This window comes from Asterias rubens, chromosome 7 (genome assembly GCF_902459465.1).
Source record: "Asterias rubens chromosome 7, eAstRub1.3, whole genome shotgun sequence".
NCBI lineage: Eukaryota > Metazoa > Echinodermata > Asteroidea > Forcipulatida > Asteriidae > Asterias > Asterias rubens.
The window spans coordinates 14098287-14110906 of record NC_047068.1 but is presented as its reverse complement, the minus strand read 5'-3'; the positions used below and the strand labels follow the sequence as shown (position 1 = coordinate 14110906).

The window sequence follows — 12620 nt, the reverse complement described above, 5'->3', positions numbered from 1 at the left end:
CTTTATCGAAGCTTGGCAAAAAAAGTACGAAGTAATGGCGACAAAAAAAGGAGACCTTCTGAACAAAAATACCTTCAACTGAGTGGCCTGTGAGGTCTAAGCTAGACAGTTTCCATGTTTACCTACCAGTAATTGTAGCGCCGATGTCCAGACAATGCCCAGACAATGCCCAAAATACGGACACGTATTTTTTGCCCAAAATCCGGACACATTTTCTTTTTCTTTTCTCCTCACTCTCCCAATAGCTTGTTGTTGCGTTTCTGATCATTAAAACAAAAACATTTAAGTAAGGCCACCCTTTTTTATGTTACATTTAAGTAAGGCCACCCTTTTTTATGTTACATTTATTTTTGAAACATAGTCAGAAGATGAGGGAAATCAGGGTTTTTTCAATTTTTTTTTCACTGGCCATTATAAACATTTGTAGCTGTTCTGTTGATGCATACAGGTAATTGTTATTTCACAACAATGCCTATAAATGAGCTAATCAGCATTGTAGAGAGTAATAGAAAGATCGGTTTAGGGAGCCCAAGCTGCGCTCGCCCTTAACACTTGGGAGATGCTACTCTTTTTTAAAATTCAATGTTGGCATCTCTGCTGTGGCCTTTGGCTAGGGATGTGGCTGTGGTAGGGCTGTAGCTTATGATTTACACATGTAGTTAGGGCTGTCGTCTTGGTTAGGGCTGTGAGTTTGGTTAGGGCTGCCTTTTGGGTAGGGTTGTGGCTTTGCCTAAGTCTGTACCTTAATTGTTGCCATAGTTAACTACGTCATATTACCATGTGTGGCTAACAAGGTAAGCCAGAAAAAGAATGGCTTTGGTCATCCTTGGTGACTTGAAGAAAAGTATTTTAATGGCGTTTTTTTCTTTTCTTGTTATCTTAGATGGGACCAAGAGAGATCAAGAAGCAAAGAGATTCATAAGGAAGTGGACAACAGATACAAAGGTAAGAGAAATCACAACTTGAGTCTATGTTTGGAGAATTGCCAAGAAGAAATCTGAGACTCGAGACTAAGTAGCTGAATTTAACCAATGTTATTTTTGTATTATTTTGTTTTTCTATAAACCTGATCATCTACATAAATATATTACCGTTTGGCTGTCTGATCTGCCGGCCAATCCCTACTGACGCAGACTAGTATTTCCACTAAATTCTATGATCAAAGGGCCTTCCACTTCATTGCACGGTCTTTATAGCATGATTTAGCTCTTCATATTTAAAAAAAGACTCTGTTAGGGTCGAAACGTCTGGTCGAAACGTCATGCCATAAACTATTTTTTTGCATTTATACCATTGGTCCTTCTGGTTGGTAAGCAGGGCCCAATTTCATAAAGCTGCTTAAGCATAACAAGTAGCTAAGCACAACAGAAGTATGCTTACCCGAAGAAGGTTGCCATTCAAGCTGCCATGTCACGTGTACAATTTTTGAAACTTTTTAAAGCCTTTTTCTGTTTAAGCAGCTCTATGCAATTGGGCCCAGTTAGCAACAGCTAAACCAAATTTCTAGTCTTGACCCGAGATTTCTTAATTTTTTTCATGACTCTCAGAATGAGACCTTGCCAAAGAAATACCTTACCTCTTCATATTCGGAAAAAAAAAAAAAAAAAACTCTGCTGGGGTCGAAACGTCAGGTTAATAACCATTTTGTGCATTTAAACCATTGGTTCTTCTAATAGGTAAGCAGTTATAAACAGCTGATTCTATTATCTAATCTTGACCCAAGGGTTTTTAATTTTTTGTTTGACTCTTAGAACGAGACCTTGAGAAAGAAATTGATGCGGACAGCATAACATCCGAGACTCCTGAGCCTGAAGACATCATCAACGCCAGGGAGGAAATCGCTGTCTTAGTGAGGCGACAGAATACGCTGGTCACCAGTCAGAAGGAGCTGGAAGGCACCTTGGAAGCCGTCAGGAGGGACGCCAACAGCCTGGAGGAAGTCCTCCCAAAGAAGATCACCAGCGAGGAGCAAGGGGAGATACTGAGCATGCTGTGTAAGGTGCATGAGTTAGAGATTGAAAGTATCCTTTGATGAAATAACTCAAGAAGTTATGAAAACCTGCAGGGGCCAATTTCACAGCGCTGCTTAAGGGAGTTTATTTAGAAAGTATCCTTTGATGAAATAACTCAAGAAGTTATGAAAACCTGCAGGGGCCAATTTCACAGCGCTGCTTAAGGGAGTTTATTTAGAAAGTATCCTTTGATGAAATAACTCAGAAAGTTATGAAAACCTGCAGGGGCCAATTTCACAGCGCTGCTTAAGGGAGTTTATTTAGAAAGTATCCTTTTGATGAAATAACTCAAGAAGTTATGAAAACCTGCAGGGGCCAATTTCACAGCGCTGCTTAAGGGAGTTTATTTAGAAAGTATCCTTTTGATGAAATAACTCAAAAAGTTATGAAAACCTGCAGGGGCCAATTTCACAGCGCTGCTTAAGGGAGTTTATTTAGAAAGTATCCTTTGATGAAATAACTCAAAAAGTTATGAAAACCTGCAGGGGCCAATTTCACAGCGCTGCTTAAGGGAGTTTATTTAGAAAGTATCCTTTGATGAAATAACTCAAAAAGTTATGAAAATCTGCAGGGGCCAATTTCACAGCGCTGCTTAAGGGAGTTTATTTAGAAAGTATCCTTTTGATGAAATAACTCAAAAAGTTATGAAAACCTGCAGGGGCCAATTTCACAGCGCTGCTTAAAGGCAGTGGACACTATTGGTAATTGTCAAAGACTAGCCTTCACAGTTGGTGTATCTCAACATATGCATAAAATAACTAACCTGTGAAAATGTGAGCTCAATCGGTCATCAAAGTTGTGAGATAATAATGAAAGAAGAAAACACCCTTGTCACACGAAGTTGTGTGCGTTTAGATGGTTGATTTCGAGACCTCAAGTTCTAAACATGAGGTCTCGAAATCAAATTCGTGGAAAAATACTTCTTTCTCGTAAACTATGTCACTTCAGAGGGAGCTGCTTTTCACAATGTTTTATACCACCAACCTCTCCCCATTACTCATAACCAAGTAAGGTTTTATGCTAATAATTATTTTGAGTAATTACCAATAGTGTCCACTGCCTTTAAGGGAGTTTATTTATTTTGTAATCACTCCTAAATTAATATCAATTAAACTTACTTGGTTAGAGGTAAAGTAGCTTTCGATTGTATAAAGCGTTCTGAGAATGATTTCACTTTGAAGTAATGTGGTTATGAAAAAAGATATCAGTTGTTATCCCAACAAATTTGAGAAACTTAACTGACAGAAAAGTTTCTTAGATTAGGAATTCCAATTACGGATTGTTGGCGATATCTCAAAAACGCGACCACCTTTTGAAATAAAATTTTCACAGGTTGCTAGTTTTATTGTATAAATCTACATTTATTTAAAAAACAAAAAGGTATTATTTCCCTTTAGGGGTAAGCAAAATTCATGCTAACTGTAGCAGAAAATGTGCTTTTAAGCGTAAGCGTGTTGCACAGCTAGTTTTCGCGTTCACCGTCATTGATACGTCATTCGTTTTCATACAGTAAGCACCAGAAGGTTAGCATGCCTTTTTGTATGCTTACAGTTAGCAGCGCTATGAAATGGAAGCCTGCACAGGAGGCACAAAATCAGCCCTGTAGCACTATGAAGCAGGGCCAAGATAATTATAATAATATTACAAAGACCACACCAACTTGTTTAAAGGGAAGGTACACGTTTGGTTATTACTCAAAACAAATAGTAACTGAAAAGCTGGCTTGGTAACGAGCATTGGAGAGCTGTTGATAGAATAAAACATTGTGGGAAATGACTTCCTCTGAAGTAATGTAGTTTTTGAGAAAGAAGGAATTTCTCACTAAAACAAGAAAGACTTCTAGCTAGAAATCTTTTATTCCTTTTTGAAGCACACAAATTCGTCCAACAAGGGTGTTTCTTCTTTCATCATTTTCTCACAACCTCGATGACCGACTGAGCCCAAATTTTCACAGGCTAGTTATTTTATGCATATGATGGGATACACCAAGTGGGAAGACTGGTCTTTGACAATTACCAAGCGTGTACCTTCCCTTTAACCATGTATAATCTTACCCGCAAGTTTACTATTTATAGTTAATGCTTATCTCAAAGAAGTGTTCCTTAACCCAGATTGTAACAGACACTGAATTGAAATCCCAAGCGTTGATTCACAAGCACAGTACTGAGCAGAAGGAGATGCTGATTCGATGCTATGAGAAACATCGCTTACTCTGTGATAAGATTATCCAAGAGCAGAGGGCGCTCATCAACAGTGAGTATAATAGTCACACTCTAGGGTTAAAGACGCTAAGCACAGAAACTAAGTATGCTATGTGATTCTTGCAACTGGGCTCAATTTCATAGAGCTGCCAAGCACAAAAAATTGCTTAGCATTAAATTTCTTCCTTGATAAAAACAGGATTACCAACAAAATTTACATTTATTGATAATTGCCTGGTACTTGTATTCAGCTGTTGTTTGATTATCCTGAAAATCACGTGAAAATTTGGTTGACAAATCCTGTTTTTATCAAGCCAAAATTTCATGCTAAGCAAATTGTTATGCTTACAAACTTGCTAAGCACAGAAACATATTTTTTAGCAGAAATATGTTACCAGCCACAATAGTAGACAGTTTACAAAGCAGTTTACACAGGTACATTACCCCACTCAATTCTTGCATAGCAAAGATTTTCTAGGCAGAATTATGAAATTTAACCCTGATGCTTTGTTCATGTGAGGGCAGGACAGTTTTTCCTTCGCAAATGGCAGCTCTGTCAGGAAACACAAATTTCTACTGGAACATTTTAAGGGCCACCAAGGCATCCACCTATAAAAAAACAATATCAAATTTTCCAATGTAGTATGATATAACATAGTATCCCCATTTCTAAACACAGAACAAAATTTTCAGTTTCTCTGTATTTCTGTTGACATTTTTACTGAAAAATTTGATCAAAGAAATTACCGATATTAGGGTGTTGTGTGATGGTTATTCAGAATTGCATGGTCTCTAACAGATTATATGTGACCCGCTCTGTGAAAATGAGTCAGATGTTGACAATTTAAAGAATTGAGCTATATGCATGGCTGGAAAGAACACACCAGCAGCAGTTATTTGGTATACATGTATGTCTTAGCTTTGGGGTGTATCGCGTTGCTGAGTTACTCCCATTTGAAATTAGCCAGTATATCTTTTTTTGATAAAAAAACGAATTACAAGTAAGGTGATGTTTTAATCTACCATTTCGCGCAAAAGGATACAAATGAGACTTAAGTATGATCACAAAATTGTTGTATTCATAGCTTTTTTGCCTAAAAATAAGTGTTCTAAATGTTTGCAATGCAAATATAAATCTTAAAAAGTAAAAAAAAAAAATACACAACAGAAAAACCCTCAATCTTAAAAAAACAAAACATGCTGACCCCTCCATTATTTATCAGTCTCTGTGCATTTTGATGCACGCTTAGCTCCCATGTGTAGCGTTACTTATATGGACGCTATTGTAGTCATGTAACTGTAAACGAACCGGACTGCAGATAAATGATTGATTGGGTTTTATTTCACAACCCTGGACCAGGTGTAATGAAGCAGGAAGTATCGATGTCGTCTGAACTGTCATGTGTCATGCCAAGCGTATGGCTAACAAGAAATATATCTCATGCAGTCATTCAATGCTAATTGCCTTTTATGTGTTTTTTTTTTTTTTTTTTTTTTTTGGGGGGGGGAGGGGGGCGGTTATCTGGTTAAAGGCACAGGACATTATTGGTAATTACTCAAAATAATTGTTAGCATAAAAATGACTTGGTAACGAGCAATGGATACCTGTTAATAGTTTAAATTACCGGACAAATGGCTCCCTCTGAAGTAACGTAGTGTTTGAGAAAAAAGTTAATTTCTCACTAAAATATGCAAAGACTTTAGGCTCCAAGTTCTTGAATATTTTTGGGGGCTTCTAAAAGCATAACAATTTGTGTAACAAGGGTGGCTTTTCTTTCATTATTCTCTTGCAACTTTGATACCCAATTGAGTCAAAATTTTTACAGGTTTGTTATTTACATGTATGCATATATTGGGATATATGCATATATTGGGATATATAAGTGAGAAGACTGGTCTTTGACAATTACCAAAGGTGTCCAGTGTCTTTAAACTCTCTCTGGGCAAATATCTCCATGGTCCGGGCAGCATTTCATTTCATTGTCTCCATTTGCAATGATTTCAATGAAGATTATTCATGCAATCGGAATGTGATAGCATTATGTGAGTTGACCACAACAACATGGACAAATGCGTATGGCTGGTTACCAAGCATGATATACTTCAAGGCACTGGACACCTTTGGTAATTGTCAAGGACCAGTGTTCTCACTTGGTGGATCCCAGCATATGCAATGTTTTATATTTCATGTATCAACAGCTCTTCATTGCTCATTAACAAGTCAGTTTTTATGCTAACAAGTATTTTGAGTAATTACCAATAGTGTCCAGTGCCTTTAAGTCTGGTTTCGGTGAAATGGCATTCGGAAACATCTCATGCTGTCATTCAACGCTAATTGCATTTTATTCCCAAGTGGTTTAGTTTTTGAGAAATGAGTAAAAACAATTCACAAAAATAATTTGTTTGTCTCGGCGAGATGAAAATTATTTAAGCTTGTACAACGTTTTAACCGACTCTCCTGAAAACATTGCTCTGTGATTTTCACTTTTTTTTCCCCTCAAAAACATGACACTAATGAAGCTGAAACTTCTACAGGTTGATTATGTTGAACACATCTTCATTCACATGGAGTAAGGATTCATGTCATGGCCAAAAACTTGATCCTCAAAATGTACCAAAACCTTTTCAAATATTTGAATCTTTGTGTATTTCCTCAGAGCATGGCATCTTCCGTCCGCAGCAGCTGGAGGATTGGTACGATCAGTACACATCAGCTGTGTTTGATGAAATGACACTCGTCAATACGAACCCCAGTCTACAAAACATGAAGGAGATCAAGGTTTGTCTATGATTCTTTCCAAAAAAGAATTGTAACAAAAAAATCAATGTAACAGGCATGGTATTCTGCCTACTTTTGTTTTTCAATCTGTAAAATTGGGAGATTAATGTTGGTCTACGATTCTTTCCAAACAATTGTAATATAAAATTAATGAAACAGACATGGTATTCTTCCTACTTAAGTCTAATTTTCGATCTTGTTTGCCCTTGGAAAAATCTGAAACTTAGGATCACATAGCCTACACTATGTGCACATAAGGTTAGCCCTCGTATTCAATGAATTTTTTTTAATTTTTTCCCAAGGCCTATCAGTTAATAGGCAGCATTACTGCACCTACTCTCTGGAACAATCTTCCCCCATCACATTCGTTCAATCACCTCCGTTAAATCATAATTTTCGATCTTGTTTGCTCTTGGAAAAATCGGAAACTTAGGATCAAATAGCCTACACTATGTACACATAAGGTTAGCCCTTGTACACTTGCTTGTGTGTTAATCTTAGATCATTCAGTCAACTGTAAATAACTTAACATGAATCTTTGTGCATGGTGATAACAGACTCAGATCTCTATAAATTATTTAGTTAAAGTGACAGTCTTATTTTTTTTCTGTCTCAGGCCACGTCTATGTTGAACCTCCGCGCTTTAAAAGCTTTGCAAGAAGGAAATGAAGACAGCTATCCAGAGAAAGAATCCACGGACGTCAAGATGAGACCAAAGAGAGCGTCACACCTAGCAGAAGAGAGGTAATCTTAGAAAATAATGAGAATAATAATAATAATAATAATAATAATAATACCAATAATAATTATAATAATAAATTTACAATTTACCTTAACAGCATCTGCCACTAGCAGTCTTCAAGAAATCTCTAAAAACCCACTTGTTCAACTGATTTGTTTGCTTATTCTGTTTATTTCTCTGCTTGTTGTTAATTGTGTGTACAGCGCTGTGGTACTTTCCTTTGTTAGTTAAAGCGCTATATAAATACCTTGTATTATTATTATTATTATTATTATTATTATTATTATTGTTATTAAATAGTTCTTATATAGCGCATCGAGCTGTTCCAAATACCTTTGGGTATACTTTGCCTTTAACAGTCTTGTTAAAGTATACTCATTGTTTCAGTAGAGGTTCCTTTGTTTTTATTTTTCTATGGTTTTATCACTTCTACATTTAAATAAAAGTATTGAACTGTTTTTTATATAAAATTTTAAATCGTTTTAAATGATTTGGGGTTGAACAAAGAAAAAATGACCAGAGCGGAATTGAAACCAACGACCTCCGGATTAACCCTTTAAAATTCATTCATCCATTCATTCATTATTGGTTTATTATTTAAAAAACAAATTCCCATGGCGACCGGAGGTCGAATTACAGGAAAATATACAGAGATTAAAAATAAGAAAAAATCACACTATTACACATTACTTAAGAAATAATTGATTAAGGAGAGACAAATATTTACAATGTATAAATCAAAAATGATCCCCTGGCTGCCGCTTCCCAAGTTGTATGTGATCCCCTCCAAAACAGTTAATGGTGCATGGCTTCTAACTCGCACCCCTGAAAAAAGATGTGACAGAATAGGGACACCGCCAACTTTAGGGCTGGATATATCAGTTGGTAGATCGCCGGCATAAACCCGAAGAACATTGATTCATATCCCGCTCTAGGCAATCTTTCTTTGCTCAACTCCAAATTTAATATTTGTAAATCGTTTTTCTTGAGCTTACTTTTTTTCTCTGTGTATTTGGTCTAACCTTTTCATAGTCTTTTCTAATAATTTGTCTTTTTAAAAGTGATAGGATTTCGGGTTTGTATTTTCCCTTTGTCCTTAATTTCTTGTCTTTTTTTGGTCCCCATTTCTATTCTTCTTACTTTTATCTGAGCTTGCTACTCCTTGCAACAATTGTTTATAATTTGTTACTTTAATCTGAGCTTGCTACTCCTTGCAACAATTGTTTATAATTTGTTACTTTAATCTGAGCTTGCTACTCCTTGCAACAATTGTTTATAATTTGTTACTTTAATCTGAGCTTGCTACTCCTTGCAACAATTGTTTATAATTTGTTATAGTCATAGGCCTACTTGTAAAGGCTTGGTTATTTTGTTTATATCCTACCATTGTTTTTAAAATCTATTTTTGTGTAACTCCATTTTAAATACAATTCAGCCTTTAGCTGCGATGTTTAAATCTTTAAACCAATAGTAAATATTAATAATAATGTTAATAAAAATAATAATATATCAACATTCTTATACAAAAGTTCAAAGGAAATAATGTCTTCAAATGACATAATTTATTATTATTTTTGCAGCAAGTCAAGCACCAACCAGCCTCGGGTTTTCAACCCAAGTCCGAGGGCCCACCAGCTACGTCAGAAGGCAGACCTGAGCTCCTTGCCTAAGCTCAAAGTGAACTCCACTTCTCCCCCGGTGACCAAGCACGAGAGCCTTGAGATGTTAAACGACCACAGCAAGAGACCATCGTCTCCCGGGGATGCCCTGAAGACGGCTCGGTCGATGCATGAACTGGAGTTTCCCGACTCTGATCAAGATATCTTGAGCGATCGGAAGGAGATCGTTCAGCGGACTAAGAAGATCGCCGCGATCGCCGCGCAGAAACGCAACTCGCAGAAGTACTCTGATAAGAGCAACAACCGGATGGATAAACTCAACCTACATGAGAAGACTATCACCTCACTACGATCGGTTCACGAAGTGCCGGAGACCGACACGGACCGTGAGTACTTGACCATGAGTAGGCTGTCCGAGCACAACAACGTCTACAACAGCCATATTCACGATCATGACGACAATATATCCATCGTGACCTTGGACCGGCGAAGCGATGGTATGTACTCCAACGTGAACCTGAAGCAGTCAAGATACAGAGGGGGCAACTACAACAACGATCACGATGACACCATGTCCATCATCACCCTGGACAGACGGAGTGAAGTCACCGAAGGCTTCTCAAATTCACATCTCAGAAACCCTAAGCATAAAACCGGAGGAGGTGGTGGCATGAAACAACGGATGACAGACAAGCAAATGGCTGATAAACGTCGGCGGAGAGGTCTCGGTTATGAATCTAGTGGTCACGTGTTGTACATGCCCTCTAAGGGTGGCTTCAACAGAGCTTATCCGGCCGTGGAGTCACAGAGTAAACATGGGAAGAAGTTTACCCCGAGGTCAAACGACCAACATCAGACAGGAAGAGTGAAATATCCCATCATACATCATGCCGGTAGGTGGGATCATTTCAAACTTTGGGAACATATGGACAGGTCTGAATGAATGGGTTTTGTGGTGTCTATTGCTTGAACGCTAATGTCCTGTTCTGTCATTTCAGCCAACAGCAATATTGTTTTAACTGATATTTGTCTCGAAGTGTTTCCTTTGACATACCTAATATTTTTTTGATATTTTTAATGTCCAGGTGAGCAAGATGCAACAACATTGGGTTCAGTCGGCACACCGACCAACATGAATGTCATACACCAAATAGGAGCAGAGAGAGGCCGAGGCCAGACACTCCATAAGAAATCAAGGGGTAAGCTTAACCCAGGTTTTTCTGCAATCGCATTTTAATAAATTATTTACAAATTATTCATTCTTAATAAAGCAGTTGGAACAGTTATTTATGTAGGGAAAAATTTCCTATACTTTCATGCTCCTTTCGTGCCCTTGTGCCCTCATTTTACATTGTTCTAGTTGCCCTCATGTCATCATAATTTTTGCATATTGCTGTTCTGTAATTGTCATCATTGATTCTTTGTTTGGTTGTTTCAGTTTTGATTTTACAGTTCTTCGAATTGCCTTGTATTGTGTTTTCTGTTCTTTCATTGTTGAGGTCGAATAAATAATAATAGTTATTGTTTGTAAGCCCAAGATGTGTTGCAGGTGTTCAAACAGTTCTTTGCAAGTGATTTTTTACAGTTGCAGGGTAAACTTGTGATATAATATATTTTTATTGTTATATATATTGTATGTATGAATGAAAATAAATGAAGTTAGGCATTGGAAAGCTTATCATTTGACAGCTACTTTACATGTCTATGCTTTTTATACTAAAAATGTTTAACATACTTTTTGTAATAGTATTTTGTTAAAGTCACCTGGAAGTGGTATTTTTTCAAAATAAAGCTTTTGTCACTAATATATGTGTTTTGATGAGTGGAATGTGAATAAACAGTTAACTAAGGTTTTAAAAAGTCAGTTCTTATGTTATTTACAAATTTAAGAGTAGACCCGGACCCGAGAGGGCGCTGTTCGTGACGTCAATTTTTTTTTCCCGGCAATGCCGACCAGGTGTATTGCTGCTGAATGCAGAAAAACACTTTTTGAAATGAACCAACTCACGACTTGGACGTACATGTACTTTGCACGTGTGTTTACTATACGCATTGCAGGCAAAGTCTGCCTCGATTGACGTCACAAAAGGGGTAGGCGGAGTCAGCCCCCAAACAACTTTATATATTTTTTAAACATATAAATCGTGACAAACAATTATTAAAATAATAGTTTTATTGTTCGTAAGCATATACTCTTATGTTTGAAAGAAAACAAATCCTATTTCCAGGTGACTTTAATGTACTTTTAGCAGTTACATTTTTCTATAACTTTTTGTGTCACTCCTTTTATATAGTAAAGTATTTTTTGTTTTTAATTAATTTCTGTACTGAAATGGTATTGTAATTATCATTATTTTAACTTATTGATGTACAGGCCGATTTGAATTTCCCTTATTACGACAATAAAGTGAATTGAATTGAACAAGCCGTTTTGAAAGGTCAGTGGACACTTTACTAGAGTAGGTCACGTTTTGGTTTGAGTAAATTTGTCTGTCGACACCCAAACCAAAGTGTGCGCTCAAAAAGGCTAATTGCTTGGTTATAAGTAAAAATCTCCCCACTCTTCAACCCATCCAGGTATTTCAGTTAACGACCCTACCAGTTACAGCTCTACTCAGCTTGCAGGCAAGCAGCAAACGGGCAAACGCCACCAGCCGAGCTACCCCGTTTATCACCGCAAGAACATGCTGGCCGTCTCGGGCTTCGGCTTGGGGAAAAAGGAGAGATATGGAGGGCGGAAACTTTGAACGAGAGAAAAATATCATTAGACACTCAGGGTGTGATTCTTGAAATAGCCGAAGTTTAAATGCTTTGGCTACTTTTTGTAGATCAACTTTTTGGCCATTACACAAATCACTACTCACTGTGAATGAAGATGTATGTGATAATAATAATAATAATAATAATAACAAATTCTTATATAGCGCATTTCACAATAACCGTATCAATGCTCTTTACATTAGTGCCCTGGTCATGGGGCCAATAACATCCCTGTAATGTTTCTCAGCTCCCTTGGGAGTATACAGCTCTGAGCTGCCTGTTAGGCGCTTGTGGCTTTTTCATACACAATATCAACCTCTACCCTCACAGGTACCCATTTATACCCCTGGGTGAAGAGAAGCAATTATAGTAAAGTATCTTGCTCAAGGACACAAGTGTCACGACCGGGATTCTAACCCACACTCCGGTGAATCAGCACCAGAACTTGAATTTGATGCTCTTAACCACTCGGCCATGACACTCTATGTGATATGATTTACCTAAAGA

At 37.3% G+C, this 12620-nt stretch overlaps 1 protein-coding gene across 1 annotated transcript in view; it reads left to right on the top strand.

Moving 5' to 3' along the window:
• Nucleotides 1-12253, top strand: part of LOC117293002 (kinesin-like protein KIF19) — a 56742-nt gene extending 44489 nt beyond the window's left edge. The window contains exons 12-19 of the mRNA XM_033775204.1: nucleotides 884-945; nucleotides 1752-2021; nucleotides 4134-4265; nucleotides 6871-6992; nucleotides 7609-7736; nucleotides 9315-10246; nucleotides 10439-10552; nucleotides 11931-12253. Coding sequence (XP_033631095.1) covers nucleotides 884-945; nucleotides 1752-2021; nucleotides 4134-4265; nucleotides 6871-6992; nucleotides 7609-7736; nucleotides 9315-10246; nucleotides 10439-10552; nucleotides 11931-12100 — 1930 coding nt within the window. The 3' untranslated portion in view covers nucleotides 12101-12253. The remainder of the gene's footprint in view (nucleotides 1-883; nucleotides 946-1751; nucleotides 2022-4133; nucleotides 4266-6870; nucleotides 6993-7608; nucleotides 7737-9314; nucleotides 10247-10438; nucleotides 10553-11930) is intronic.
• The last annotated feature ends 367 nt before the right edge of the window (nucleotides 12254-12620 follow it).